General features: G+C 33.5%; 1 protein-coding gene across 4 annotated transcripts in view; it reads left to right on the forward strand.

Annotated features, from left to right (window-relative positions):
- The window catches only part of Stag1 (STAG1 cohesin complex component), a 373003-nt gene that overhangs the window by 226809 nt on the left and 118684 nt on the right, over window positions 1-27510 (forward strand). For all 4 annotated transcript variants that reach the window (XM_071615631.1, XM_027933685.3, XM_071615633.1 and 1 more), the window contains 2 exons: window positions 12266-12417; window positions 15759-15832. In XM_071615631.1, the coding sequence (XP_071471732.1) occupies window positions 12266-12417; window positions 15759-15832 (226 nt within the window). The remainder of the gene's footprint in view (window positions 1-12265; window positions 12418-15758; window positions 15833-27510) is intronic.

Here is a 27510-nt window from a genome sequence, read left to right on the forward strand (position 1 = left end):
AACAAAGGAGAATAAAGAATTAAGTATTTGTATTAATAATGAGGTGATTGATTCTGTTTTAATTTTTTCCAAATTGAGTTTGGGAAAAATTTTAAAATGTGGTCAAGATCATTATATAAGGGCAGTCTTGATAAATGGTTTCAAGATAAATTTCAAGATAAAACTCTTGAAGGATTAAATATTTCTTTATACTTTATTGTTTAACACTATTATGTTGACTTGTGGTTGATTTTATATTTGCCTATGGTTTATTATTTATTAACATTTCTTAGATAGTTAGCATCTCTAAACTTTTTCTGTGAAGAAAGACATTATGTATGTGAAATTGCTTTATTTATTAATAGTAGGGTGAAAATCATTTTGCTTTAGAATATTGACATTTCTTTTCTTTGGCTTTTAGTTGCTGAAACCATATATTAGTGATTGATAGAATGGGTTTTGGAGCCAGACTTTCTGGATTCCCATTCCTCTGTGTCTTTTACTAGATGGATAATCTTAACCTACCTGGTCTCATTTTCTTCAAATGCAAAGTGGGAAAGATAATGACAGTTACTTCTTTCTAAAAGAGATTAAGAGAGTTTGGAATGGTGTCTGGAATTTAGTAAGCTGCTGCTCTTACTCTATAATGACAAGAGGGCTAATAGTATTTGCCTGTGTTCATACAGAATGTTTGAGTACCTACTTATAGTAATAATAGACATGGCTAATGGGGAAATCAGGGACAAAAAACAATTTTGAAAAATTGCTGTTAAGGAATACTAATATGATGCATTTTCATTTTACTTACCTATTGATTCTCAGAACCCATATTCTGTTTATTAAATTCACTAAGTATTTTATAATTCTTAAGCAGACAGATTATTTCTTTTTTTTATGGTTAGGACTTGAAAAGTTTAGTACAATCTGTCACCATCAAAAAAAGAGACCATAGAGTATAAATAATTTCTCTTTTAATTTTTGTCTTTATATTTAATTTTTCTTACTCATTTTTAAGTGTTTCTTAAAAAGTACAAGTTTTCATTGCCTTGTACTTTTATCCCTTCTGTTATTTTACTTTATCGTTCATCTTTCTCACCCATGCTACAGGTATAAAACTTTAATTCAAGTTTCTAATATTTGTTAATCATTACCTTGTAGTATTTTGGGGTTATTATGCAGTTGGCCAAAACCGCAAATACCTCCACATCATATAAATATATCTGTAAAAGAAAACTATAACTTTAAAATTTTAATATCTTTTTTGAATCTGTATGGTCCAGAGTAATTTAAAATTTTTTCTTAATCTTTTCGTTGTTTTTTAGATTCCTTTTGTTTTTTTAACAGTTCTGAAAATCAGCTTTATTTTAGAAACCAGTTTCTTAAAATAAACCTTGTTTTTAAAAATCACTTTACAAACATTTTGTATCTTATATTTATTAACTTAGTGACGTTGGACAAGCAGCTTAACATCTGTGCTTCATCTGTATGGTATCAATACCAGTGATCCTGTCTCAGTACTGGCATATAGTTAAAAACAACGTGGAGAATCAGAACTCTTACAAACTTAAAATTATGGTCAAAATTAAGTTAAATAAAATCAAGGAAATAAAATAAGTGTTAAATTTATTTAACAAGAATTTTAATGTGCTTTTAATTTTTTAAAAATCATAACCTTATTTGCTACAATTGTAATGTCCTTCAATTTATATAAATTTTTTGTTTTTCTGTTGTTTGGATCCTTTATCTTTTAGATCCCCTATTATATTTTTTCCCCTTAATTTAGTCTCCTTTTCTGGTATAGGATATTATCTGATACATTTATGAATAAAAGGATAATCAGAGAAGTAAATATTTGATATTTTGCATGTCTACAAAATATGGATTTGGCCTCTTATTAATAGTTGACTGCAATCTAGATTTAAATATTAAAAATTATTTTCTTCAGAATTTGTTTCTACCTTCCAGTGTTGCTGCTGAGAAGTTCTTCGCTATTAAGATTTCAAGGGTTGGGATTGTGGCTAAGTGAGAGAATGCTTGCCTAGCATGTGTGAGGCACTAGGTTCGGTTCTCAGCACCACATATAAATAAATAAGATAAAGGTTCGTCAACAACTTTACAAATAAACAATTAATTAAAATATTTCAAGCCTCTCTCCTTCCCTCCCTCCCTCCATTCCTTCCTTCCTTCCCTCCCTATTGAACTCAGGGGCCACTTAACCACTAAGCCACATCCTTAACCCTTTTAATTTTTTTATTTTGAGACAGCATCTCACTAAGTTGCTGAGGCTGGCCTCAAACTTGGAATCCTCCTGTCTCAGTCTCCCAGCCACTGGGATAACAGTCTTGGGCTGCTCTGCCAAGCACTGATCCTGTTTCTTGTCTTTGGAAACTTTTACATTTTGCTATTTGTTCCTAGTATTCTGAAATTTTATGGTGCTATACTCTGGTGTATGTTTTTTCCAGATTGGTGGGTATCATTGTAGGGTTTTCTAGTGGTAAACTAATGTATTTATTATAGGCCCTCAGATGTTGGCTTTGGTAATACTTTTTTTCTCCTGTAGAAGATCAGCTTCTTTGCAGAAGCATGTATAATGGAGTTGGGTAGGGTGAGGAAGTGCTTGACATTCTGCACATCACATATAACTGTGAATGTGAATCATATATGTGTGTGTATGTATGTATGCATATGTATTATGTATATATACGATGATTCCAAATCTCTGGTTTATTTTCCTCAAGAAATAAATGTCTGGACTTCCAAAATAAGTATGTGGTAGAAAAATTGCCAGGCTGCCTAGGTTTGGTGAGGACATGGGAATTTAATTGCATATTTTACAGACTATATCACTTTCCATCTTCTGTGGAACAGATGCAGTCTGTTTCTGCATTTTACAGAGCAAAATGGCTTTTTGTTTCACAGATAATAGCTGTCATGATTTTTCTACCCCTTTCTTTGATTTGAATGTTCCCTCCTCGTCTGCTTGCTATTCATATATTTGTGATTTGAGACTGCAGGTATTTTCTGGATTCTTTGAAGATGAAAAATCTTTTCTCCTTCCTATTTTGCTTCAAATTTAAAGGGATAAAGGGATTAGTTAAATCTTTTTTTAAAATAGTTTTTTAGTTGTAGATGGATACGATACTTTTATTTGCTTGCTTGCTTGCTCGCTCGCTCGCTTATTTATTTATTTATTTGTGGGTGCTGGGGATTGAACCCAGTGCCTCATGGATGCTAGGCAAGTGCTCTACCCTGAGCCACAACCCCAGTCCCAATTAGTTAAATATCATTTGAAAATGATGAAGTTTATCATAGCCCCCTTTTAACCTAAGCTTTTTATAGTAAGGCTTATGCAAAATTAAATGTTATCAACCCTCTCTTAATAATCTAATGTGTCCCGTTATCAAACATTTTTAGACACTAGATATAGTAACATGTGCCTATAGTCCCCTCCCCACTTGGGAAGATCACTTGAACCTATGAGTTTTAGACCAGCCAGGGCAGTGTAGTGTTTTTCTTCTGTTTTCCTACTCATCTACTGTTTTTCTTCTATTTGGTCCTGAAATACTTTTACACAGTATTTTTTTTTAATTTTTTATTTGTTTTAATTAGTTATACATGATAGTAGAATGCATTTATGCACTTTGATATCTATAGATGGGATATAATTTCCCATTTTTCTGAGTGTTTATGTGATAGAATCATATTGGTCATGCAGTCACATACATACATAAAGTAATAATGACTGTTTCATTCCATTATCTTTCCTATCCATAAATCCCCTTTCTTCCCCTTTTTTCACTTCCCTCTACCTAGTCTAAGGTAACATTCTTCTTCTCTTATTGTGAATTAGCGTCTTCATATTAGAGAAAACATTTGGCCTGTGGTTTTTTTCGGATTGGCTTATTTCGCTTAGCAAATGTCATAATTTCACTCTTCTTTAAAGCTGAGTAATATCCCATTGAGTATATATACCACATTTTTTAATCCATTTATCTATTGAAGGACACTAGGTTGGTTCCATAGTTTAGCTATTGAGAATTGAGCTTCTTTAAACATAGACGTGGCTGCATTACTATAGTATGCTGATTTTAAGTCCTTTGGGTATAAACCGAGGAGTGGGATAGCTGGGTCAAATGGTGGCTCCTTTCCAAGTTTTCTGAGGAATCTCCATACTACTTTCCATAGTGGTTGCACCAATTTGCAGTTCCATCCCAGTATTTTTAATATTCTTCACACAATATCTATCTCTTGTTTCCTTTCATCATTTATTATAATCACATCCTTCTTTATACCCTCAATTTCTTGCCTCTGTCTCCCTTCGTCATACTCCCTAGAAAACCCTGTATCACCACATGCACCACACTTGCATCAGAGTACCTGAAAGTGACTGGGGAGGAAACCTAACTATAATGGCTGGATTTTCTGTTAATCTGTCAATGGAACCTTTTTAATGCTGCCTAGTAAACCCTATGATATTTCATTCTAGAGTTATTTGCACTTCCTTACAAGGTTATGCCTTACCTCAAAACTATAAAACCTACTGTCTTATCTTCACACTTAGTTGATTATCTTGTTCTTTAATGGAAACAATCAGAAGAGGATTATTCAAGGATTAAACCTACCTGTCTGGATACAACAGTTGTAATATCTATACGTTCTGTCTTTTCTCTTACTACAATGCCCTCTAAGGCCAGTCCTTATATTTGTACAATGAATCTAATCCCTGTTCACTTTAGAACATTGTTTTTCAGATTGTTCTCTCTCTCTTTTCTGACTTCAATTTGTCCCCTGGGATTAGATAAGTCTTATCATTATGCTAACATGCTGTAATGGCTCCCATCTTTTAGAAATCCTTTGCATTAATCTGGATTCCTTCCAAATAACAAAACCATTTAGAAATATAGTTACCTATTTACATGCACACACACACACACCCCAATACATACATACTTAAGTAAATTGGCTCTATGCAATTATGAGCTGGCAAATTGAAATCTGTAGAAAAGCCAGCCAACAAGTTGGAAACTCAGTCAGGAATTATACTGCGTTGAATCAGATCTGTAAGGCAGGCCAGAAGCTCAGTATTTTATGCTGCAGATGTCAGAAATTTCTTTTGAGAAGTTTGTTTTTTCTTTTAAACCTTCAACTAATTGTGTGAGGCCCACTCACATTAAATCTCCTTTGTTTAAAATCAGCTGAATTTAGATGTTAATCATATCTACAAAATACCTTCAAGGTAATAAGTCGATTAGTGTTTGATTAAATATCTGACCAAGGTAATCTAGCAAAAATTGACATATAAAACTGATTATCACAAATCCCTTGTTTCCTCATGCCCCTCAGCTACATTCTCATCTCTCGTTTTCTATGCCACAAATCACAAAGAATTATTTATATGTACTATTTTACTCAGTATCCTCGTAACTCTCTTGTACCTACTCCTGTCAGGTTTCTGTCTCTACCACTGCACTGCCTGTGTTGTCGCCTGGTTAGCAGTTACCTTCTCTGATTGGTATATCCTCCCCCCCTTTATTAAGGTGCATTATAATATACATAACAGTAGGATTTTTTGTTACATATTCATGCACGATTGCCAGTATCTCTTTCCCTTTCCTTTTCCCTTCCCTGGTCCTTTTCCTGTGTTTACTGGTCTCCTTTCTAATTTCATACAACCTCCACCACATTTTTTTCTTCTTTTTTTTTTCACAAGCATGTACATAAGGGAGAAAACATCAGACTTCCTGAGTTTGACTTATTTCACTCAACATGATGTCCTCCAGTTCCATGCATTTACCACCAGATTACATTATTTCATTTTAGTCCCTGAAAAAAACTCCATTGTGTGTATATACACATTTTCTTTCTCCATTCATCTGCTTCTATTCTGGTTGCATAATTTGGCTATGTGAATTGTGCTGCTATAAACAAGGGTATGCATATGTTGCTGTAGTAGGAATGAATTTAATTCTTTGGCATAAAAATCAAGAAGTGGTATTGCTGGAACATAGGGTGGTTTCATTCCTAGTCTTTTTTTAAATTATTCATTTTAGTTACATATAATATTAGGATATATTTTGGCATTAATCACAAAAAAATGGAATATAACTTGCTTTAATTTAGCCCCTAGCACTTTTCCCCTTGACCTTTTCCCCCTCTTTTTGTTCCCCTCCCTATCTCCTACTGATCCATCTGTAATTTATAGTTTTTTTTTAAAATTAGTGTCTTATAGATATACTTGATATTGGGATTCACTGTGGTATATTCACGTATGTGTACATTAAAAAGTTCAGTCAGATTCATTCCACTGTTCTTCCCTTTTCCTATCCTTCTTTCCTCCTCTTCCTCAACCACCTTTGTCTGCTGTATTGAATGATCTTTCCTTTTTTTGTGATGAAATTACTCCCCTTTTTTCTTTTTTCTTTCTTTATTTGTTAAACACACACACACACACACACACACACACACACAGACACACACACACACCATGCCTGCCTAGTTTGGATTAGCTTCTACTTATTGGAGAAAATATTTGACCTTTGATTTTTGGAGACTGGCTTATTTCACTTAGCATGATAGTCTCCATTTTCATCATTTGCTGGCAAATGCCATAATTTCATTTTCTATGGCTAGTACTCCATTGCATGTATATATACCTCATTTTTCTTGATCCATTCATCTGTTGAAGGGCTCCTAGGTTGGTTCCATAGCTTGACTATTGAAATTTTGCTGCTATAAACATTGATGTGGCTGTATTCCTGATGTATGCTGGTTTTAAATCTTTTAGATATACATCAAAAAGTGAATAGCTGGGTCATACAGTGGTTCTATTCCATAGTCTTTTGAGGAAACTTCATACTGATTTCCATAGTGGTTATACTAATTTACAGTGTTACCAAGGGTGTAAAAGTATTCATTTCCCCACACATCTTTTCCATTTGTTGTTCTTTTTATTCTTGATGGCTGCCATTCTAATTTGAATAAGATGAAATCTCAGTGTATTTTTTATTTGTATTTCCTCATTGCTATATTTGTTGGCCATTTGTACTACTTCTTTTAAGAAGTGTCTGTTTAGTTTATTTTTTCATTTATTGTTTGGGTTTTTTTTTAGTCCTTTATATATTCTAGATATTAAACCTTCTGTCAGAAGAGTAGCTAACAAAGCTTTTCTCTTCACACTCTTGTTTTCTTTGTTGTGCAGAAGCTTTTTAAATTTGATGCTGTTGCATTTATTATATCTTGGTGTTATTTTCTGAACTTTAGGAATCTGTAGAAAAAGTCCTGCCTGTACCTCTAAGAGAATGTTGACCCTACATTTTCTTCCAGCAGTTACAAAGTTTCTGGTCTAATTTCTAGTTTTTCGGTCCCTTTTGAATTGATATTGGTTCAGGCTGAGAGATAGGAATAGAGTTTCATTCTTACACATATGGATATCCAGTTTTCCTAGCACCATTAGTTAAAAAGGCTATCTTGTCTCCTGTGTATGTTTTTGCTATCCATGACTATATCTGTTTGGGTTTGTCTGTGTCTTCTATTTTCTTCCAATCTATGGGTCTGGTTTTATGTCAGTACTATGCAGTTTATATTACTATAACTCAGGTATAACTTGAATTCATTTATTGTGATTCCTCTCCAGCATTGTTTTTTTGGCTTTGAATTGCTTTGACTATTCTGTGTCTTTTATTCTTCTAACTGAATTTTAAGACTTTTTGTTTTTCCTAATTCAATAAATGATGTCATTTGTATTTTGGTTGGGATTTCACTAAATCTCTACTTTGCTTTTGATAGTATGACCATTTTAACATATTAATTCTTCCTTTCACTGGAGCTCTTTCTACCTTGTGTCTTCAGTTCTTCAGTGTTCTGTAATTTTCATTGTAGAAGTCTTTCACTTCCTTGGTTCGATTTATTCCTAGTGCGGGGGGGGGGGGGAGAGTAGGGGGAGTATTATAAATCAAATTATTTTCCTGGGTCTCTGCATATTCATTATTGATATATAGGAAGGGTTATGTTGATTTTGTATCTTTAGCATTTATCTTCTCATTGCCTAGGTCATTGAGCAACTCACAGATGTCACCTTTCTTTCTTCTTCGAACACTGTCTTTGCATGTTTTCTGGAAACAAGTATTATCCTATAGGTTTTAACTAAACTGCACATATTGAATTATCTTTAAGACTCAGTCTTCAGGTTTTTTTATTAAGTAATGAATAAAGTGAAAAATAGTTTGTGTTAATTTTTCTTTTATTTTTTAGTTGTAGTTAGACACAATGTTTTTATTTATTTTTATGTAGTGCCTCACCAGTGGGGTACAGCCCCATCCCTTGTGTTAACTTTTTGTTCACTGTGACAAAGTACCTGAGAAAGTCAGATACAAACCATTTTGACTTATGATTTTACAGATGTGAGTTTATGGTCAGACAGTTCAGTTGTTTTGGAGCTTATTGAGGCAGTACATCATGGTGAAAGAGCATGATAGAGCAAAGCTGCTCATCTGCTGGCAGCTAGGAAGCACAGACAGAGCGGGGTGCTTGGAGAAGAGTATTGGGGAAAAAAATATACCCTCCAAAGTTATTCCCCCGGTGACCTACCTCCTTCAACTAGGCACCATCTCCTAAAGTTTCTATCACTCCCAAAGCTACAGACCAAGCTTTCAACACATTACCCTTTGGAGGAACATTTCAGATCCCAACCATAACACAGTTCCATGGTTTAATTACTTTTCTGAAAATATAATCATTCTGAGAGGCATAATATTCAAGAGTTCATGTTCAAAGTAAAAAAATGTTACATGGTGACATATTACTCATCTATCCCAATCTCAAATTCTTTTTCCTGAAGAAAACTAAAATTTCTAGTTCCAAAAATATTTTATGTGTATAATAGCAAATACAGGTTCAGTGAAAGGCAGTGTGGTATAATGATTGGGAGCTTGGAATATGGAACAAATCTGCTTGTAATCAAATTTTCTACCAGTCACTGGCTGTGTAACCACTGTCTCTTAGCTGATCTGAATACATACTTGCAAAGAGCTTAGAAGACTGTTTGGTATATGAAAATAAGTGACATATTTATTCTTTCTGCTAAATGATTTTGTAATATAAATAACATCAGGCATTTGGGCTCTCCCCCCCTAAAACACACACACACACACACACACACATGGCAAGCTTTTTTTTAAAAAAAAAAAAAATTCTTTTCTTTCTTTCTTTTCTTTTTTTTTTTTTTTTTTTTTTTTTTTTTTTTTTGATGTTGATTGACCTTTATTTTATTCATTCTATGTGCTGCGCTGAGAATCTAACCCAGTGCCTCACTCATGTTAAGCAACTGCTCTACCACAGAGCCACAACCCCAGCCCCAGGGCAGGATTTTCTTTACAACAAACAAATCATACCTGATATTTTTTTCCTCTGGCCAGTAATTTTTCATTAAATATTTGTGCCATCCAGTTTTATAGCTCTAAATACCAATGTCTTTGATAGCAACTTCCAAACGTTTTACCTACTGGACATTGCCACTTAAATACATAATTAGCCGGGGTGGGGGCACTTTTTAGGTACCGTTGTTGCTTCTATTTCTCTGATTTCCTTCATTATAATTTTTAAAATTTGTTCACCTACACTGTTAAAATATACATTATATGTAACCATTTTTTCTACCTCTTGCTGCCACCTTAATCTAAGCCATCATCACTTTACTTTTAAATTATTATTTAGCATTTTAAGCAAAAGATTTTCAGCTCTCCTTCACTCTTCTCCTATTTGGTTTTTTTTCCTCCACTTTTACTCTCAAGTAGAGTCAGGTGCTTTGTTCACTTTTGTATCTCTAACACATCAACCAATGCTTAGTATATATTGGATTGATATGTGAGTGAGGAAGTAACTAAATAAGTGCTTTGTGAACTTTGTGGAGTAAAAAAAGAGTTTTGTTTACCAATCTGTCACAAACTAGTACTTTTGTAAAATACAATCAAATAGAATTTAGGAAAAATGAAATATGTATTTATTAGTGTCATTTTATTAGCTACAACATACTGTCAGATTGCTATCAAAATTTCTAAGCACTTTCAGATTTGTACTTACAGTGACCTTATAATAAACCTTTTTTGGTAAGCAGCTGTTTGCTGACCATACTCTCAGCACAGTACTAGATCATGTTCATCATTCTATAACCCACAGTTAAAAATGTAAAACCTAAATGAAATATTACTCTTCTTGGTAGAGAAGAAGAAGGCACTTCAAATCCTCTGTCATAATATGAAAGCTAAATCCCGGTGGATTACTACTTTATGAAAAAAATTTTTTGGTAATACTAGTAAAATTTAATAAATATTCTATGCATTAATCAGTCGTGTTCAGGGGACTTAAGAAAACATAATTGTCAAGTTGTATCTATCTCATAAAAATAGAAGGCTATTCTCGATCTATTTGTTTATGTGTTGATAAGAAAAGTAAAACTTTTGGTGAAGTCTTAAATTTACAGATTTAGAAATATTTTAACTCAAAGAGTAAATTATATTATATTATATATGGCACTTTCCTGAAAATGTTTGCTCATTTTGCATTTTTTGTTTATTGTCGTAAGTTGATTATTTTCTTGTTTATATATCTGAACTGAGAGGAGAGTCATTTCATAACAGTTGGAGTTTAGTATCAGGATTCCTAAAAAGATACATAGCTGAAAGCAAAAATGACTAAACTCAAGAAAATCTGTGCCTCATTTTCCACTGGTAATTCCCGGCAGAGTTTATGTGTTAGTTTTAACACTTTCCAAATCCTTGATCTTCAGTTCATTTTGCTTTAGAGATCCAGAAGTTTATACTGAACCCCTGTTGGTTATCATTTTGTGTGCTCAGAATGCCTCACTCAGATAGTTTGTCCCATATCCTTCTGTCTTTGAGCTGTTTTCCTTTCTAATACAGGTTAATTAAAAAAGCCTTTTTTCCCTTTATTGTATAGTCACATATTCTACTATTGACAATGTATAAATAAACCTGCAAAACACTAGCTTGTATTTTGAAACACAAGAATGTTTCTCAGTGTATTATTTGCAATATCATATCTCAGGAAAAGAAGTATTAGATGCATATCTAAATTGTCATTAACTTAAATGTGTTTGTTTTCAGGATTTTTGTTTTATATTTTGGTTTTAGGGCAGCAACAAACAGTGTTGACATGAAACTGGCCAAAATATACAGTTTAAGAAGAACATTGGGAGTATGCAGATAGATCAATAATAGATTAATAGATAAGTAAATAGACATCAAATCAACATTATGTATGTTATATATGTAATTAAAAGGAAATAGAATTTTAAAAGAAATGTATGCTCATTTTTAGTTAAATTGATATGTTAACAGATATGTGAATCAGTTCTAAAGCACTGGACAGCTCATTTTTTATTAGTGAACATTTATATTTGTAGATGAATTACCTAAAAGGAACAAAAAGGGAAATTATTTACCAACACAGACTGTCTTATTTCTTTACCAGTATTGCCCATACTCTGTATCAACAGTGAAGACAAGTATGAATGAATAGACAAATAAAAATTTGAGATTCAAGTTCATACTTGTTGAACAGATGATTTACAAACAGAAGTTTGAAAATATTTAATAGGATTTACAAATACCAGGTGAACATTTAAGAGTACATTAACACTGTGACTGAAGAGAGTATCTTAATTGGAAATTCACAGAATGCATTTTTTAAAGAGTTCAATATGATCAGTGTTTTTTTGGAATTGAAAATTGTGCAGCTCACTGAAGTGAGAAAAAGAGGGAGAAGACCATCTTTGGTGATACAAGGATCATAAATTGTAAACATTTAAGATACCTTGATGTATGTACATAAAGGCATTAAGGAAACATTTGTACACACAGATCTGGTGGTCAGAAGAGAGATATAAGCTTGATTAGTATGCCAACACTAAGGTATTTGTATTTGGAAGTAGAGGGAAGAGATTGTTTAAGATGCTGCTTAAATCTTTCTGGCTGATAGTTAGGATGAAGCTCTTTTTAACTAGGCAATGTTAACAAGCCCAACAGATTTTTTCCTGAGGAAGAGAAAATTATGCTCAACACTAAAAAAGATGAGTTTTTTTCTATAAAATTACCATTTTGAAAAGTTTAAATTTCCCTGGGTTATAAAACAAATCGTACTTTTATCTTTTATTCGTACTTTTATCTTTTATTCGTACTTTTATCTTTTATTCATTTGCTTTATAAATTTGCAGTCTTTTGGATGAAAGTGTTTTGTAGGTAAATATTATAATATTTCTTATATTTCATAGCCATGAAGCTCATGACTGCTCTGGTGAATGTTGCCTTAAACCTCAGTATTCATCAGGATAATACACAGAGACAGTATGAAGCTGAGAGAAATAAAATGATTGGGAAAAGAGCCAATGAAAGGTTGGAATTACTACTTCAGAAACGCAAAGAGGTAAGTAAATTTCATTGTAACTGATGGAATATGTAGTAAATATAAGTAATTTTTCTTTATTCTCTGCACAAAGGTTTATATTTTTAAAATTTATTTTTAATTTTTTTGATCTCAGAGTTCTCAGATAAAACTGGAATGTTCATTGCTGATTGGCTAAGTGCTTTCTGAGGTAGACAAAGATCATAGACAAATCAATTTTCAAAAGAAGGCTGTCTGAACCTTAGGCAGCTCAGAAAGGTTGTCAGGCTATGGACTCAGAAAGCACAGTAAATACTTAAGTCATAACTGTAGGCCAGAAAAGTTGTGTTTCTAGGAGAAAGCCAAAGCCTGCTGGTATATAAGGTATTACTGTAAATTAGATTGGTCAAGATTTTGTTTGTTGTTGTTCATTTGTTGTTTTCTTTTGTTTTTTGCTGTGCTCATGATTGAACCCAGGAACTCATGCAAGCTAGGCAGGCTTTCTACCAATGAACTATACCTCCTTCCATTGGGCCCAGTTTTAGACTGTTTTTTTTTTTTTTCTTTTGGGTACTGGAGATTAAAACCAGAGATGCTTTACCACTGAGCTACATCCCCAGCCCTTTGTATTTTTTATGTTGAGACAGGGTATTACTAGGTTGCTGAGGCTGGCCTGGAACTTGTGAGCCTCAGCCTTCCAAACCACTGGGATTACAGGTGTAAACTACTGCACCTGGCTTAGAATAACATTACATATATATGTTGAAACATTTTAAAACTGGATTTTTAATACGAACATTTTTATCATCTAATTGGAAGTAAAAATTTTTACATTTGTAATAATCTACCTTTTAACTTGAGAAAAGAGTATCACATTGCTGAAAAGGAATTGTGTGTGTGTGTGTGTGTGTATACACACACACATATATATATGAATAATGTGTTATTCATGGGTAAGAAAAAGCAATGTATCTCTAATATCTTTTTTTTTAGAGAGAGAGAGAATATCTTTTTAATTTTTTTTTTTTTTTTTTTTTTTAGTTTTTGGCAGACACAACATCTTTATTTGTATGTGGTGCTGAGGATCGAACCCAGGCCACACGCATGCCAGGCGAGCGCTCTACTATTTGAGCCAGCCTTCTCGAATATCTTTATTATCCATTTTGTATAAGTTTTATAGGACTGCTGGAATGAAGTACCACAATCTGAGTGATTTAAACAAGTGAAATTTATTTTCTTATACTTTTGGATGATAGCTGTCCAAGATCAGGGTGTTGACAAGACCGTGTTCTCTCAAGGTGTTAGGGAAAGATATGTTCTAGGCTTATCTCCTAAGAGCATGACTCCAGTCTTCATGATGTTCTTCCTGTGTATGTTTGTCTGTCTTCACATCTGTTCTATTTATAACCAGTACAAGTCATGTTGAATTAGCGGCCTGCCCTACTCTAGTGTGACCCCATTTTTAAGAATTGTTTTCTCACAACCTTGTTTCTAAATAAGGCCATATTTTGAGTTACTGTGCATTACAACTTAAATGTACAAATTTTTGAAGAACATGTTTTAACCCCTAACACATTATGCTTGAAATGTTGTGGAGGTAAATATTGGAACAGGGCTTTATTAAGTATTGCTAACTAAAATGTAGGACTCTTCTCTCTTTCTTTTTAATGCTTTTATTAATTGTCGATGGATCTTTATTTATTTATATGCGGTACTGAGAATCAAACCCAGTGCCTCACATGTGCTAACCAAGCGCTCTACCACTGAGCTACAACTTCAGCCCATATGAATCAGTTTTCTATAGTAATTAATAAAGCAAAAGTAATTTTTATAATTTACAATAAGTTACCATAATTTGAATGATTTACTCAAAAAATACAAATGGTGCCCTATATGATGATATTACTTAAAATTATTCTTACCTTACAGTAGAGCAAAAGCCATATATATTTAGCATAAAACTCTGCTTCAGATTTTTATTTTTCATTTTTTCAGGCTAGTAGTACATATAATACCATACTCATTCTCTCCTGATGCTGGACAGTAGTGGTTCACATTCAGCTACACAATCATAATACTCTTTGAGGTATACTGTATTGCCAGTAGTTTTTTGGATATTGTATTGTCAGTTTTTTTTATCCCATCATGGCTACAAAATGCCCATCTATGTGTATACATTAGATGTTCAACACTCTATTATAAAATAGGATTTGTGTTAAATGATTGCCCATTAGTAGGCTACTAGTTTAAGTGTTGTGAGCACATTTAAGGTAGGTTAGGTGATGCTGTGATATTTGATAGGTTAAGTGCATTGCTGACTTAACAATATTTTAAACTTAAAATGGATTGATCAGGATATAATACCATCTTAAGTTAAGGAACATCTTTCTCTGTTCTCAAACTTAGTAAAATCTGAAATAGCATACAGCAAAGAATAAATCTGAAGGAATTTTATTATCATGTTTATAACAATACCAAATATGTCACTGGACATTATTACATAGCAAATGATAAGATAAATTGGAATAATAAATACCATATCAAGTGTCATGTTATAGCACTGCTTTTGAGTAGTAAATAAACTTTATCTCTGATCACTGATGTTGCCTGAAACTTATCTTTCCTGTAGTAATTTATTTTGTTCCATTACACCACTGTTTTCTATTATGCCTCCTAATTGAGGAACTTGGCTGGCTTTCAGTTGTGAATTACTCAGATGGAAAGTAATATTTGGATACTTTAGATGGAGTAGGAAGTTCTTGTAGAATGACAGATATGTTGATCACTGATGGTCCCTTATCTAAGGAAAACAACCCCAAGCCAAAGACTTGATTTGGTGAGATGTGTAGAAATTTAGGCCTATTCACAAAGCAGAAGATACTTTGGAGATAGGAGCCTGATCACTTTACCTTGTTAGTCATTGTGTAGTATATATCTATTTTTTCTTCTTGTTTCTTTTCTTTTTAATAAATGGGGATTGAACCTAGAGGCACTACTGAGTTCTTTTTCAATCCCCAGTTCTTCTTATTTTTTTTTTTTTTTTATTTTTAGACAAGGTCTCACCAAGTTGCAGAGGATCTTGCTAAGTTGCTGCAACTGGCCTCAAACTTGAATTCCTCCTGCTTCAGGCTCCGGAGTCCTTTAAATTACAGATATTCACTACCATTCCTAGCTAATCCATGTCTAGATAGAGACAGCAAGAGATTTAAGGTGATAAAGCTGTAGAAATAATGCAAGTATACTGGTTATTTCAAACATCTATTGCATAATGAGAGAAAGGATAGATAATAACCAGGATTTTAAAACAGTTGGAAATGTTCATTCCAAATAAAATGGCCAGTATTTCAATTTACATTTTTTACTGTCTTTTCTCCCCCCACCAGCTACAAGAAAACCAAGACGAAATCGAAAATATGATGAACTCTATTTTTAAGGGCATATTTGTCCATAGATACCGGTAAGGGATTTTTAAAGTCATTTAGAAAGTCTTTACCTTAGATAATTATTGCTTATTTGTAACCCAGACTAACTGTAAAGCCATAATACTCTACTAATTATTACTTTTGTTTTCTGGAAAACAACTGTAACTATAAATGCTATGTAAATGACATTTGGAGAATATGCACTTATTACTGCCACATTCTTCCAAACTCAGACTGTCTACTGTTGGAGGCAGCCTATGGACTTGGCATTTGTACTAATAGAATATTTATGTGATTATTAAATTAATGTAGCCTTAATAAGATATGTTTTTCACATTTGAAAAAAAATTAATGCTTTACTTCTTGATCTGTGTTACTTACTGTCTTGTTTAATGATCAAATTAATGACTAATCTTTTTTAAACATGTCTGTTAAGAAGAAAGAGGACAAGAATAAGAAAGGAATTGTTAGCGAAATATTTTTTGTCATACTACATTACGAATGAGTTTACTTTGTCTTTCTGTGAAGTCATAAAACTTTGAAAATACTACATTATAAAAGCATATTTGACATAAAATTAATAGATTGTATGTGTACCTATATTTCTGTTACTTAGATGCAATATATGTATAGATAGATACACTCCAATAGAAGCACTGTTTTCAGATAGATTTGAAACTGTAGTTGATAAATTAATATAAAGCGGTAGTTTAACATAGGAAATTTTGTGTGTAGGTGTGTGTTTATATATAACTTTGAGATTTTAGCAGAATTTAAACAATTTAACTCAAAAGTATATAAACATCTTTTGAAACAGGACCAAGGCCTTAGTTTTAGTATGGATTCTCTGGTTAGATCTTTATATCCTCTTTTTTGCATGAACCGTGTATATAATCCAATACTGACCCATTTATTTGAAACGAAAAAAAGAGCTTACATGTATGTGGCATGCAGTCATGTAGTCTTTTTTTCTTTGTGAATGTATAATTGAGGTAAAACTGCACATTTAATTGTATAATTGAATGGGTTTTGACATATTATGTACCTGAAAAGCCACAAGATAAATAATAAGTCCATCATCCTTAGAAGATTTTTCTTGGCACTTTGTAGTTCCTCCCTACCTACTTTCTCAGCACTTTACCCTCCCATCATCCTTAAACGATTGTTGTTCTGATATTTGATTCATGGTTCTCTTTTAGACTTTTGCAGCAATAGAATTATACAATATATACTTCTCATTAGTCTGGCTTTTTTGTCTAAAAAAATTAGTCTTTCACCATTAAATGTATTGTTTACTATAAGGTTTTCATAGATGCCATCTATTAGATTGAGGAAGTTTGTTTGTTTCTGTTCTTCAGAAAGTTTTAATTCAGAATGTACATTGGATTTTATGAATTGCTTTTCTGCATCTAGAGATCATTATGTGATTTTCTTTTTGAACATTGTTAATGTGATGAACTGAGTTGTTTGACTTTCATATGTTTACATTTATTCATGGGTCAAAACCCACAGTCATGTTGTAGTTTTTTTCTTTTTATTTTTTAATGCTATATTTTTAAATATTTATTATTGGATGTGATTTGCTAGAATTTGCCCATGAAGTTTTGCATCTTCAAAATATATTAATCTCTTTTTATTTTAATGGATGTGTCTGACTACTTTAGGTATAAAGATAACAACACTGAACTTGTAGATTGATTTACATTCTGAGCTATTTGTCCTTACCCCCATGCTACCTTCTTTGAGTAGCATTTGAGTAAGATTTTTTTTAAATGAAGTAACTTTTTTCCATAGCTTTATTTTATTCATTTATTTTTTATGTGGTGCTAAGGATCGAACCCAGGGCCTCACATGTGCTAGGCAAATACTCTACCACTGAGCCACAGCCCCAGCCCTTGAGTAAGATTTTTAAATTAGGTAATATAGTATTTCTACTTTGTTCTTCCTTTTCAAAGTTGTTTTGAGTATTATAGGTCCTTTGCAGAATACAAATTTGGGAATGAACTTGTCCTATTTTACACAAAAGCTTCTGAAGTTTTCATATGAATTGTAATGAATCAATTCATTTCTAATTGTTTCATATTTTATCTTGTAACTGCGATTTTATTATTTTGTTTTAGATTGTTCCCTGCTATTACACAAAAATACAGTTTTTAAAATTTGTATAAAGTAATTTTATCCTAGCAGTTTTGGTCAGGGTGTGGTGAGTTTTGTTTTATTCTGGTGTTTTTTTTTTTTTAGGTTGTTTAGAACTTTTCTACATGTGAGATACGGTCATCTTTGAATAAAGAGAGTTTTACTTTTTGCTTCTGTTATCTCTTCATTCTTTTCTTTAAAAGTACCTTTACTTCTAACTGATGCATCGTAATTATACAAACTTATGGAGTATGTATAATCTGACATTTAATACATGTGCACAAATGTAGATAATGTCAGGGTAATTAGCTTATCTGTCACTTAAGGCATTTATTATTTCTTTGTGGTGGGAATATTTGAAATTTTCTCTACTATTTTGAAGTATTTTTAGTTAATTGTTGTGAACTATAGTTAGGCTTTTGTGCTGTAAAACATTAGGAGTTATTTTTCCTATCCAGCTGTACCCTTCTACCTGTTAATAATTCACTCTCTGTCTTCTTTTCCCCATGCCCTACTCAGGCACTGGTAATCACCATTCTCTTCTCCACTTCTTTGAGATCCAACTTTTATTCTATATATGTCGAAGAACATATTCTTTCTGAGCCTGACTTGCTTCACTTAACATAATGTCTTCTACTTCATCTCTCGTCTCACAATGGACAAGCTTTCATCCTTTTGATGACTGAATAATATTTCATTGTATCTACATATCACATTTTCATTATCTATTCTTTTGTCAGTAGGCGCCTAGGTTGATCCTTTATTGGCCATTTCTTTACTGTCTTTGTGAAAAAGTCTGTGTCTTTCATTCTTTTGAAAATTGGATTGATTTGTCTTGAGTTTTTGATTAACTGGTATATTCTAAATATTAGTCCCTTGTCAGATAAATGGCTTGCAGAAATTTTCTCCTATTCTGTCAGTTGTGTCTTCATTATTTTGATGGGTTTCAGTATCATGAAGAAGTTTTAGTTTATGATAATCCAATTTATCACATATTTTGTTTCCTGTGTTTGTGAATTGACAACAGAAAATATCTTTTCCCAGACCAATGTACTGAAACATTTCTCTATATTTTCATCTAGTAGTTTTATAGATACGGGTCTTACATTTAATTTTTTTATCATTTTTTTTTTTAAATATGGTGAAAGATGGGGATCTAGTTTTCATCTTGTGAATATATATATCCAGTTTTCCTGGAACAGTTCAAGGAAGAAACTTTCCATTCCTCAGTGTACACTACGGGTACCTTATCCAAAACTGTCCACTGTTATTTGTGGATTTATCTCTAGGAACTCAATTCTCTTGTACTCTATCTTTATGTTAGCACCATGTTGTTTTGGTTACTATATCTTTGTAGTATCTTTTGAAGTCAGGTATTATAGTACCTTCAGCTTTTTTTGCTCAGGACTGCTTTGGCTATTTGGCACTTTTTGTGATTGCATAAAACTTTTAGTTATGTTCTGTGAAAACATATTTGCTTTGTTAGGAATAACATTGAATTTGTAGATTGATTTGAGTACTGTGGATATTTTAATAATAAAGATCTTTTTACTCCATAAACAGGAAGTGTCTTTCCATTTACTTTTGTCCTCTTCAGTTTATTTCATCAGCATTTTGTTATGTTTGTTGTAGAGATTAGTCACTTGTTTAAACTTATTCCTAGGTATTTTATTTTATTTCTTTTCACTTAAGTTTGTAGGTATTGCGAATGGGACTATTTTTATTGATTAGTTTTTTAGCAATTTTGTTTTTGGCATATTTAAATAAAAAAGCTACTGATTTTTGCTAATTTTTATATCCTACAACCTTAATGAAATTTATCCTTTTTAACAGTTCAGAAGAATCTTCAGTTTTTTCTATATATCAAATCATGTCCTCTATAAACAAAAATAATTTTACTTCCTTCTTTCCTATTTGGGTGCCCTTTATTTCTTTCTCTTGCTTTATTCCTCTGCCTAAGATTTCCAATATTGTGTTGAATGAGAACAGTGAAAATAGACATCATTATCTTTTCCTTCATCTTAGAGGTAATGATGTCAGCTTTTACCTATTCAGAGTATTGGTTACAATTTTGTCACATGTGGGCTTCATTATCTCAAAGTACATTTCTTCTTTATCTAATTTTTTGAGAGTTTTTATCACAAAGGGACGTTGAATTTTATTGAATACAGTTTCTCTATCCACTGACATAATTAGATGATTTTGTCCTTTCTTCTATTGATGTATTGCTGTGCTAAGTTTATTATTTTGAACCTCCCTGTATCCCTGAAAATCTAATTTGATCATGGCACAGGATCTTTTTAATGTACGTTTGTGTTTGATTTGCTAACATAGTTCTGAAAATTGTTGCATATTTGTTCATCAGGGATATTGACCTGTAATGATCTGGTTTTTTTTTGGGGGGGGGGGGGGCGGGCAGGGACCAGAGAGAGAACTCAGGGCAGTTGATCACTGAGCCACATCCCCAGCCCTATTTCGTATTTTATTTAGACACAGGGTCTCACTGAGTTGCTTAATGCCTTACTTAATGCCTCAGCCTCCTGGGCCACTCTGATTACAGATATATACCACCGCGCCTGGCTATAGTCTGTTTTTGCTGTTGTTTGTTTTTGCCTGGTTTATTTTTCAGGGTAATGCTATCTTAACAGAGTAAGTTTTCAGGGGTTTCCTCCTTTTTATTTCTTTAAAGTATTTTAGAGGAGAATTGGCATTATTCCTTCTTTAAATGTTTGGCAGAATTCAGGCATGAAGCCATCTCATCCTAGGCATTTCTTCTTTGGTAAATTTTTGTATTACTGGTTATTGATCACTTCTGATTTTTGTCATTGTGATTCAACTTTTTTAGGTCATATGTATCCAGAAATTTATACTTTTCTTCTAGATTTTTCAGTTTATTCCTATATAGTTATACATCATAGTCCTTAATGATTCTTTGTATTTCTATTCCCTGATGTTATTTACTTGAGTCTTCTGTTTCTTTTTTGTTGTTGCTATTGTTGTTTTGTTAGTCTACATAGTAAAGATTAGTCAGTTTTGTTTATCTTTTTTTAAAGAAAATCCCCTTTTTATTGATCTTTTGTATTTTTAAGGCTCTATTTTATTTATTTTTGCTCAATCTTTGTTATTTTTTTCCTTCTACTAACTTGGGGTTTGGTTAATTCTTTTCTAGTTCTTTAATTTACATCCTTAATTTGTTTTTGTGAAATCTTATTTTTCTAATGTAAGTACTTGCTACTATAAAAACTTACCTATTTGTTCTGCTTTTACCATATTGCCATAAGTTTTAGAACATTATTTTTATATGTTTGCAAAAATTTTTAAATTTCCCAATTGGTTAATGAAGAGAATGTTTTTTAATATGCATGTATTTCTATAGTCAGTGTCTAAAATTCTTACTGTTTTCTAGTTATATTCCATTGTTTTCAGAGGAAGATACATGGTTTGGCTTCATTTTTTTCAAATTTGCTGAGACTTATTTTGTGACCTAACATGTCTGTCCTGTGCTCATCATTCAGAATTGCATTATTCAATCTCCATGCATTTATATAGTTTCTGTAGTTTTTCTTGGCCAATGAATTTATTTTGTTATGATCTGATATGATGCAAAGAATTATTTCAGGTTTTGAAAAATGTTTTCAAAGACTTGTTTTGTGTCCTAAAATAGGGTTTACCTTGGAGAACATTTCATGAGCATCTGAAAAGAAAGCATATTCAGCTGTTGTTGGATGAAATATTCTGTAGATGTCCCTAAGTCCATTTGATCTATAGTAGGTTTTATTTGTGTAGTGTCTTTGTTGATTTTATAGTTGGATGATGTATCTATTGGAGAATTATATTGAAGTTACCATGATTGTTGTATTGGAATTTATCTGAGTCTTACTGTCAAATATTGTTTATTTTGTCTCATTCAGTGCATAGGTATTTGGAGGATAATATTTTCAATCTTTATTTTTTTCTTGTTTGACTTTTTTCTTTACCAGTGATCTTTTTAGCCACTTTTTTTTTGGATTAAAATTTGCTTCTTTCTAATGTGAGAGTTACCACCCCTGCTTCTTTCAGGCTCCATCTGCATTAAATATAATTTTTCATCCTTTCATTTTCAGTCTGTGGATGACTAATCTACTCTTCTAATGAGATTTATTCCTTTCCGAGATCTCCTTATTAAAACTTCTATCATCTTCTGTGTGTAGAATTTTCTAGTTTTCTATAGTATTTGCTTAATGGTCATGGTTTCCGTTTGTTTATGCTTATCACATAAATTTTGTATTTCTTCTTAGGGTCTGTCACATAACTACTGGAAATAGCAATCTAGGTTTATAATTACATTCTTTCAGGGCTTGAAACAATTTGTTCCAAGCCTTCCTGGCCTTTAGAGTTTTTGCTGAGAGATTTGCTGTCATTGTGACTGGTTTTCCTTTATACATGACCTTGGCATTTCTGTCTTGTAGCTTTTAAAAATTCTTTATTTGGTCTGTATTTTTGGTATATCAGTGTCGTGTATCTCTCTTGTTCTATGAGCCTTGTTAGGTCTTTTAATGTCCCATATTTCTTAGATAACTCTGATCATGTATTCACATTAATATTTTCTCTTCAAGGCCTAAAACTTTGTTTTCTACATCACCTAATCTATTAGTAAGACTTTCAAATGACTTTTTTATTTGAGATTTTTATTTCCAGGATTTCTATTTGGTGCTTTTTATGAATCTGTATCTTTTAATTGAAATGCTCTTTCATAGCCTACCTTTCTTCCTTTAGTTTATTTGATAGATGTTCTTTTACTTCAGTGATCATTTTAACCAATTTTTGAATTTTTAAAAAGTATTTTTAGTTGTTGATGGACAATACCTTTATTTTATTTGCTTATTTTTATGCAGTGCTCAGGATCAAATCCAGTGCCTGACACTTGCTAGAGAAGCGCTCTACCACTGAGCTACAACCCCTGTCCAAAAACTTTTTGAATTCTTCATCTGACATTTTCTTGACTTCAGTGTCTATGAAATCAGTTATTGGAGAGGTGTGAATTTTGAAAACTATCTTATTACCTTATTTCCTCACATTTTTTTTATTTCTGTGTTGATATTTGCACATCTGCTAGGATGATTATCTCTTCTAGTTTTATGTAAGGTACTTTTTAGTGAGCTGTTTCTCTTAATTGTGTGCCCTGAGTTGGGAATATATCTATGTCAAAACTCACACCCAACATTATTTTTATATTCAGTCCCTCACACTGTTTTGAGAGGAGATACAATCAGCTGTGATCATTTCAGAACAAAGCCATATACTAATAAACCTTCAAAAAAATATTCTGAACATGTTCTCCTCAGTCTCTTTAATCTAAAATTGGAAATGTGGAATAATTCTCTAGCATAAGTTAAGAAGTTAGGTATTAAAGAAAGTACATTGCTATTAAACTGTGGAGTCATGATGAGGAAAGAGGGAAAGGAAATGGCAGTGGAGAGACAGGAGTAGAAAACACAAAAAGAAAAAGAGGGAGAGAATATAAAGTAAACAAGGAGAAAGAGGAATGAGTAAATCCATTTAATTCATTAAAAATATATATACTTATATATATAATTGTGTTAATGAATACAATATTAAATAATCGGGAGAAACCTAGAAAAATCAATATAAAAATAATATCTGTGAAATAAAAAACTTTTTAAATTATTTCTTACTAAACTAATTGAGATGGAGAAATTTCTTATTGGGCCTTCTGGATTTGAATTTCATTGGGTTTTGGCAGGCTTAGTAAATGCCCTCATCTCCTAGTTTGCCTGTAAGTTTCCCTGGATGTGGAGGTAATAACCTCTCTAGCCCACCTCTGATGCAAGTCTATTCTGCTCCCTCTGTTGTTTGGTATGCTGGGCGTGCCTATGGCTTTCTGGAGAGTGAGAGAAAGAACCCCTAATTGTCTGTAGTTTAGCATCCAGGTCTCTTCCTGGTTGGGATTGCAGTCTTATGTGCCGGCCTATAAAAGTGTTTCCTGCACCCAGAGCTGTCAACTGGACTGAGCTTACCTGTGTAGATTTCAGGATGCACAGGGTGTGGGAACCCTGGGCTGTAGTGCAGGGTCCCATCCATAGTGGCACTGAGTAACCTGCAGGAGGTGCAGAGTAGATGCCTGTGGCTGGGACACAAGCATGATTGAGCCTGAGTCTACTATTGCCAGCTTTGGGTTGCATAAACAAGCTGCTCTTAGGGCATGCACTGTGCTGTGGCAGTACAGGATGCTTCTGTCAGCTACTGAAGAGGGGACAGATTTGGTAGGAACTGAAATTTATGTATTCCTAGAATAGTGCTAGTGTGTGCTCAGCTGTAGCCAGTTTCTAGGTTCAGCACTGCTGGGCCTCTTCTGTTTTATGGTGCATGCTTTCTATGCCTATATGATTTCTCCTAGAATCACCCAGTTCACCCAGGATTCCCACATATGTGTTCTGATGTTTGCATGGCTAGACCAGTAGCAGAGGCATTGCACCTGTCGCTTCTTGAAGGCTCATGGGGTTGGGATTGAACCAGTGGGTCCAGGTAAATGCAATGGGGGCCACATCACCCCAGATGGCTGAAGTACATCCATTCAGCACTGAGGAATTTACTGGTAACTTCATAGGACCCCTTAAGCCTAAGCTGGTCTGCCCACCTGCCTCCCAGGGTTGTGTGTGTCACCAAGGGTACCTGCTTTCCAGTTCATCAACAGGTTGTGCTTCTAAAAATTAGTCGCCTGACTGTTTTAAAGGGACCTCAGTTGGCCATGTCCTCAAGGTAGGCTGCCTAGGTGTTTCCCAGGGCCATATGAAACTGGGCAGCTAGTTCAGAAGCCTGAGTTGGCTAGGAGAAACTGCCTGGCTGCTATACGGATTCCTAGGTGGACAGAGTCTTAAAGTGGTACTCTGTAGCAGGAACCTGTGGTAGAGTGGGCACAGTGTGGGCTGGGCTCTTTTTCTGGGGATAGTGCAGTAGTATGGTAACCCAGCAGCTCCCCAAACGATGCTCATGACCTTAGAAGACTGAAGACTTATCTAACAGCAAATGATTCAGGCATCTGAAGTGAATAGGGACTGCTAGGAGCCTCTTACTTCCATGCTGAGTGTCTTGGTTAGAGGCCAATCTCAAATGACAGGGTGAGGCAGTATATGCTGATTGCTTAGTTGTCTTCTTTAAAAGGCCATCATGTATCCTCATAATCCCTATTGTCTCTTCCATGTCCTCATAGAAACACTCCAGTGAAATAGCTATTTTTTCTTCATTTGGCTCTTCCTGTGGATAGAAGTCTGGCATCTCTTGTTTGTCAATCATCTTGGTGACATCACCTTTATTTTTTCGTTTTGTACTGGCTGTACTCTCCAGTACAGTAATTCACAGGGAAGAAGTACTTATTTCTGATCTTAATATCGATAGCCATCTAGGAAATACAAAGCAAAAGCACAATGAGGTATCATCTCACCCTAGTTAGAATGGCTATTATCAAAAAGATAACGAACTTGTGAGAACTTGGAGAAAAGGGAATTCATATGTTATTGTTATGAATGTAAATTAGTATAGTCACTAAGGAAAAAAATAGGCAGATTCCTCCAAAGTTTAAAAAAAAAAAAGAAGTACCATATAATCTAGTAATCCAGTATACTAATGGTTATATATCCAACAGAAATGAAATCACTGGGTCGAGAAGACAGCTATGCCCCCATTTATTGCAGCAATATTTACAATATCCAAAATATGGAGCCATCCCCAAGTGTCCATTAACAGAATAATGGATAGAGAAAATGTGGTGTGTGTATATACTAACAGAATACTACTCAGTCTTCCAAAAAAAGAGGATGAAATTGTATCATTTGTGAAAACATGGATAAGCCTCAAGGGCATTTTAAGTGGAATAAACCAGGCACAAAAACATGGTCAGTGTTAAACTTATAAGTTCCCATTCTTTTTTTTTTTTTAAGAGAGAGAGAATTTTTTTTAATATTTATTTTTTTAGTTCTCGGTGGACACAACATCTTTGTTGGTATGTGGTGCTGAGGATCGAACCCGGGGCCGCCCGCATGCCAGGCGAGCGCGCTACCGCTTGAGCCACATCCCCAGCCCCAGGTTCCCATTCTTTAAGACCTTTACTCTTTATTGCTTCTTTTGCTGTACAGACATTTAGTAGTTTGATATGGTACCTTTTTTTTGCTTTTGTTTCCTATACTATTTCTGTTGTTTTTCCCTTTGGGATGTGTGTGTGTGTGTGGGGGGGGTATCTTCTTAAAAATATCCTTGGCCATAGCAGTATCCTGAAGGATTTTTCCTGTTTTCTTTTAGTGGTTTCAGATCTTACATAAATCTTTAGTCCATGTACAGTTGATTTTTGAAATGAGGTCTCATTTTATTCTTCTGCATGTGGATACCCAATTTTCCCAGCATCATTTATTTAAAACACCATTCATTCTCCCATGTGTGTTTTTCATATCTTTCTCAAAAGTCAGTTGGCTATATATGCTTGTGTTTACTTCTAATCTGTTTTGTTCCATTGGTCTATATGTCTCTTTTTTGCCAAATTCATTACTTTGTAGTATTTGGGGGAAGAGGGGTACTGGGGATTGATCCCAAGTGCCATAGGTAACCACTGAGCCACATCCCCATCCCCTTTTATTTATTGTTTGTTTGTTTGTGTATTTAAAATTTGAGATAGGGTCTTGCTATATTGCTGAGGCTGGCCTTGAACTTGCAGTCCTCCTGCCTTCACCTCCCAAGTCACTGGGATTATAGGCGTCTCTCACCATGCCCAGCAGCTTTGTAGTATATTTTGAAGTGAGGTAGTATAATGCCTCCTGTATTTTTATTTTTTCCCAAGATTGCTTTGGCTATTGGGGGTATTTTGTGAACCCATATAAATTTTAGTATTGTTTTTTTTTTTTTTTCTGTGAAAAATGTCATTTGTACTTTGGTGTATGAATTGCTGTATTGATTCTTATTTCAGGTAATTTTGATGATGTTGATGTATATCAGTGCTGCTGAAGGGTGGGTGGGTGTGTGTGTGTGTGTGTGTGTTTAAGGTTGATTTCGTGTCCTTCAACTTGATGAGTTAATTTACTAATTGTAATTGTTTTCTGGCAGAGAGTCTGGGTGTTTTTTGTTTTTGTTTTTTAAATATATAAGATCAGGTCATTTGCAAACAGTGACAGTTTGATGATGACTTTCCACTTTGTATGCCCTTTATTTCTTTTTCTTATCTAATTGCTCTGGCTAGGATTTCTAGTACTATGTTGCAAATGTGATGAAAGAATGGGCATCCTTCTCCTTTGCAGTTGTATATTTTTGATGCATTTCTTTTTTCATGATTTATTGTTGGTTAATTTATTTTCATAATGTTTCATTTAATTCTTCAGATATGCTTTCCTTTAATTCTTTGGTTATATTTGTTAGAGCCACTTTAAATTGTCTTTAGTAAGGCTGGGCATATTAGCTTAGTGATAGAGTGCTTACCTAGCATTCTGCTTTTGGTACTGGGGATTGAACACAGGGTTCACTTTACTACTTAGTTCCATCCCCAGCCCTTTTTATTTATTTTCTTGAGACCTATGTCTCATCAATCCTTATTATG

Source organism: Marmota flaviventris, chromosome 8 (assembly GCF_047511675.1).
Source record: "Marmota flaviventris isolate mMarFla1 chromosome 8, mMarFla1.hap1, whole genome shotgun sequence".
Classification (NCBI taxonomy): Eukaryota; Metazoa; Chordata; class Mammalia; order Rodentia; family Sciuridae; genus Marmota; species Marmota flaviventris.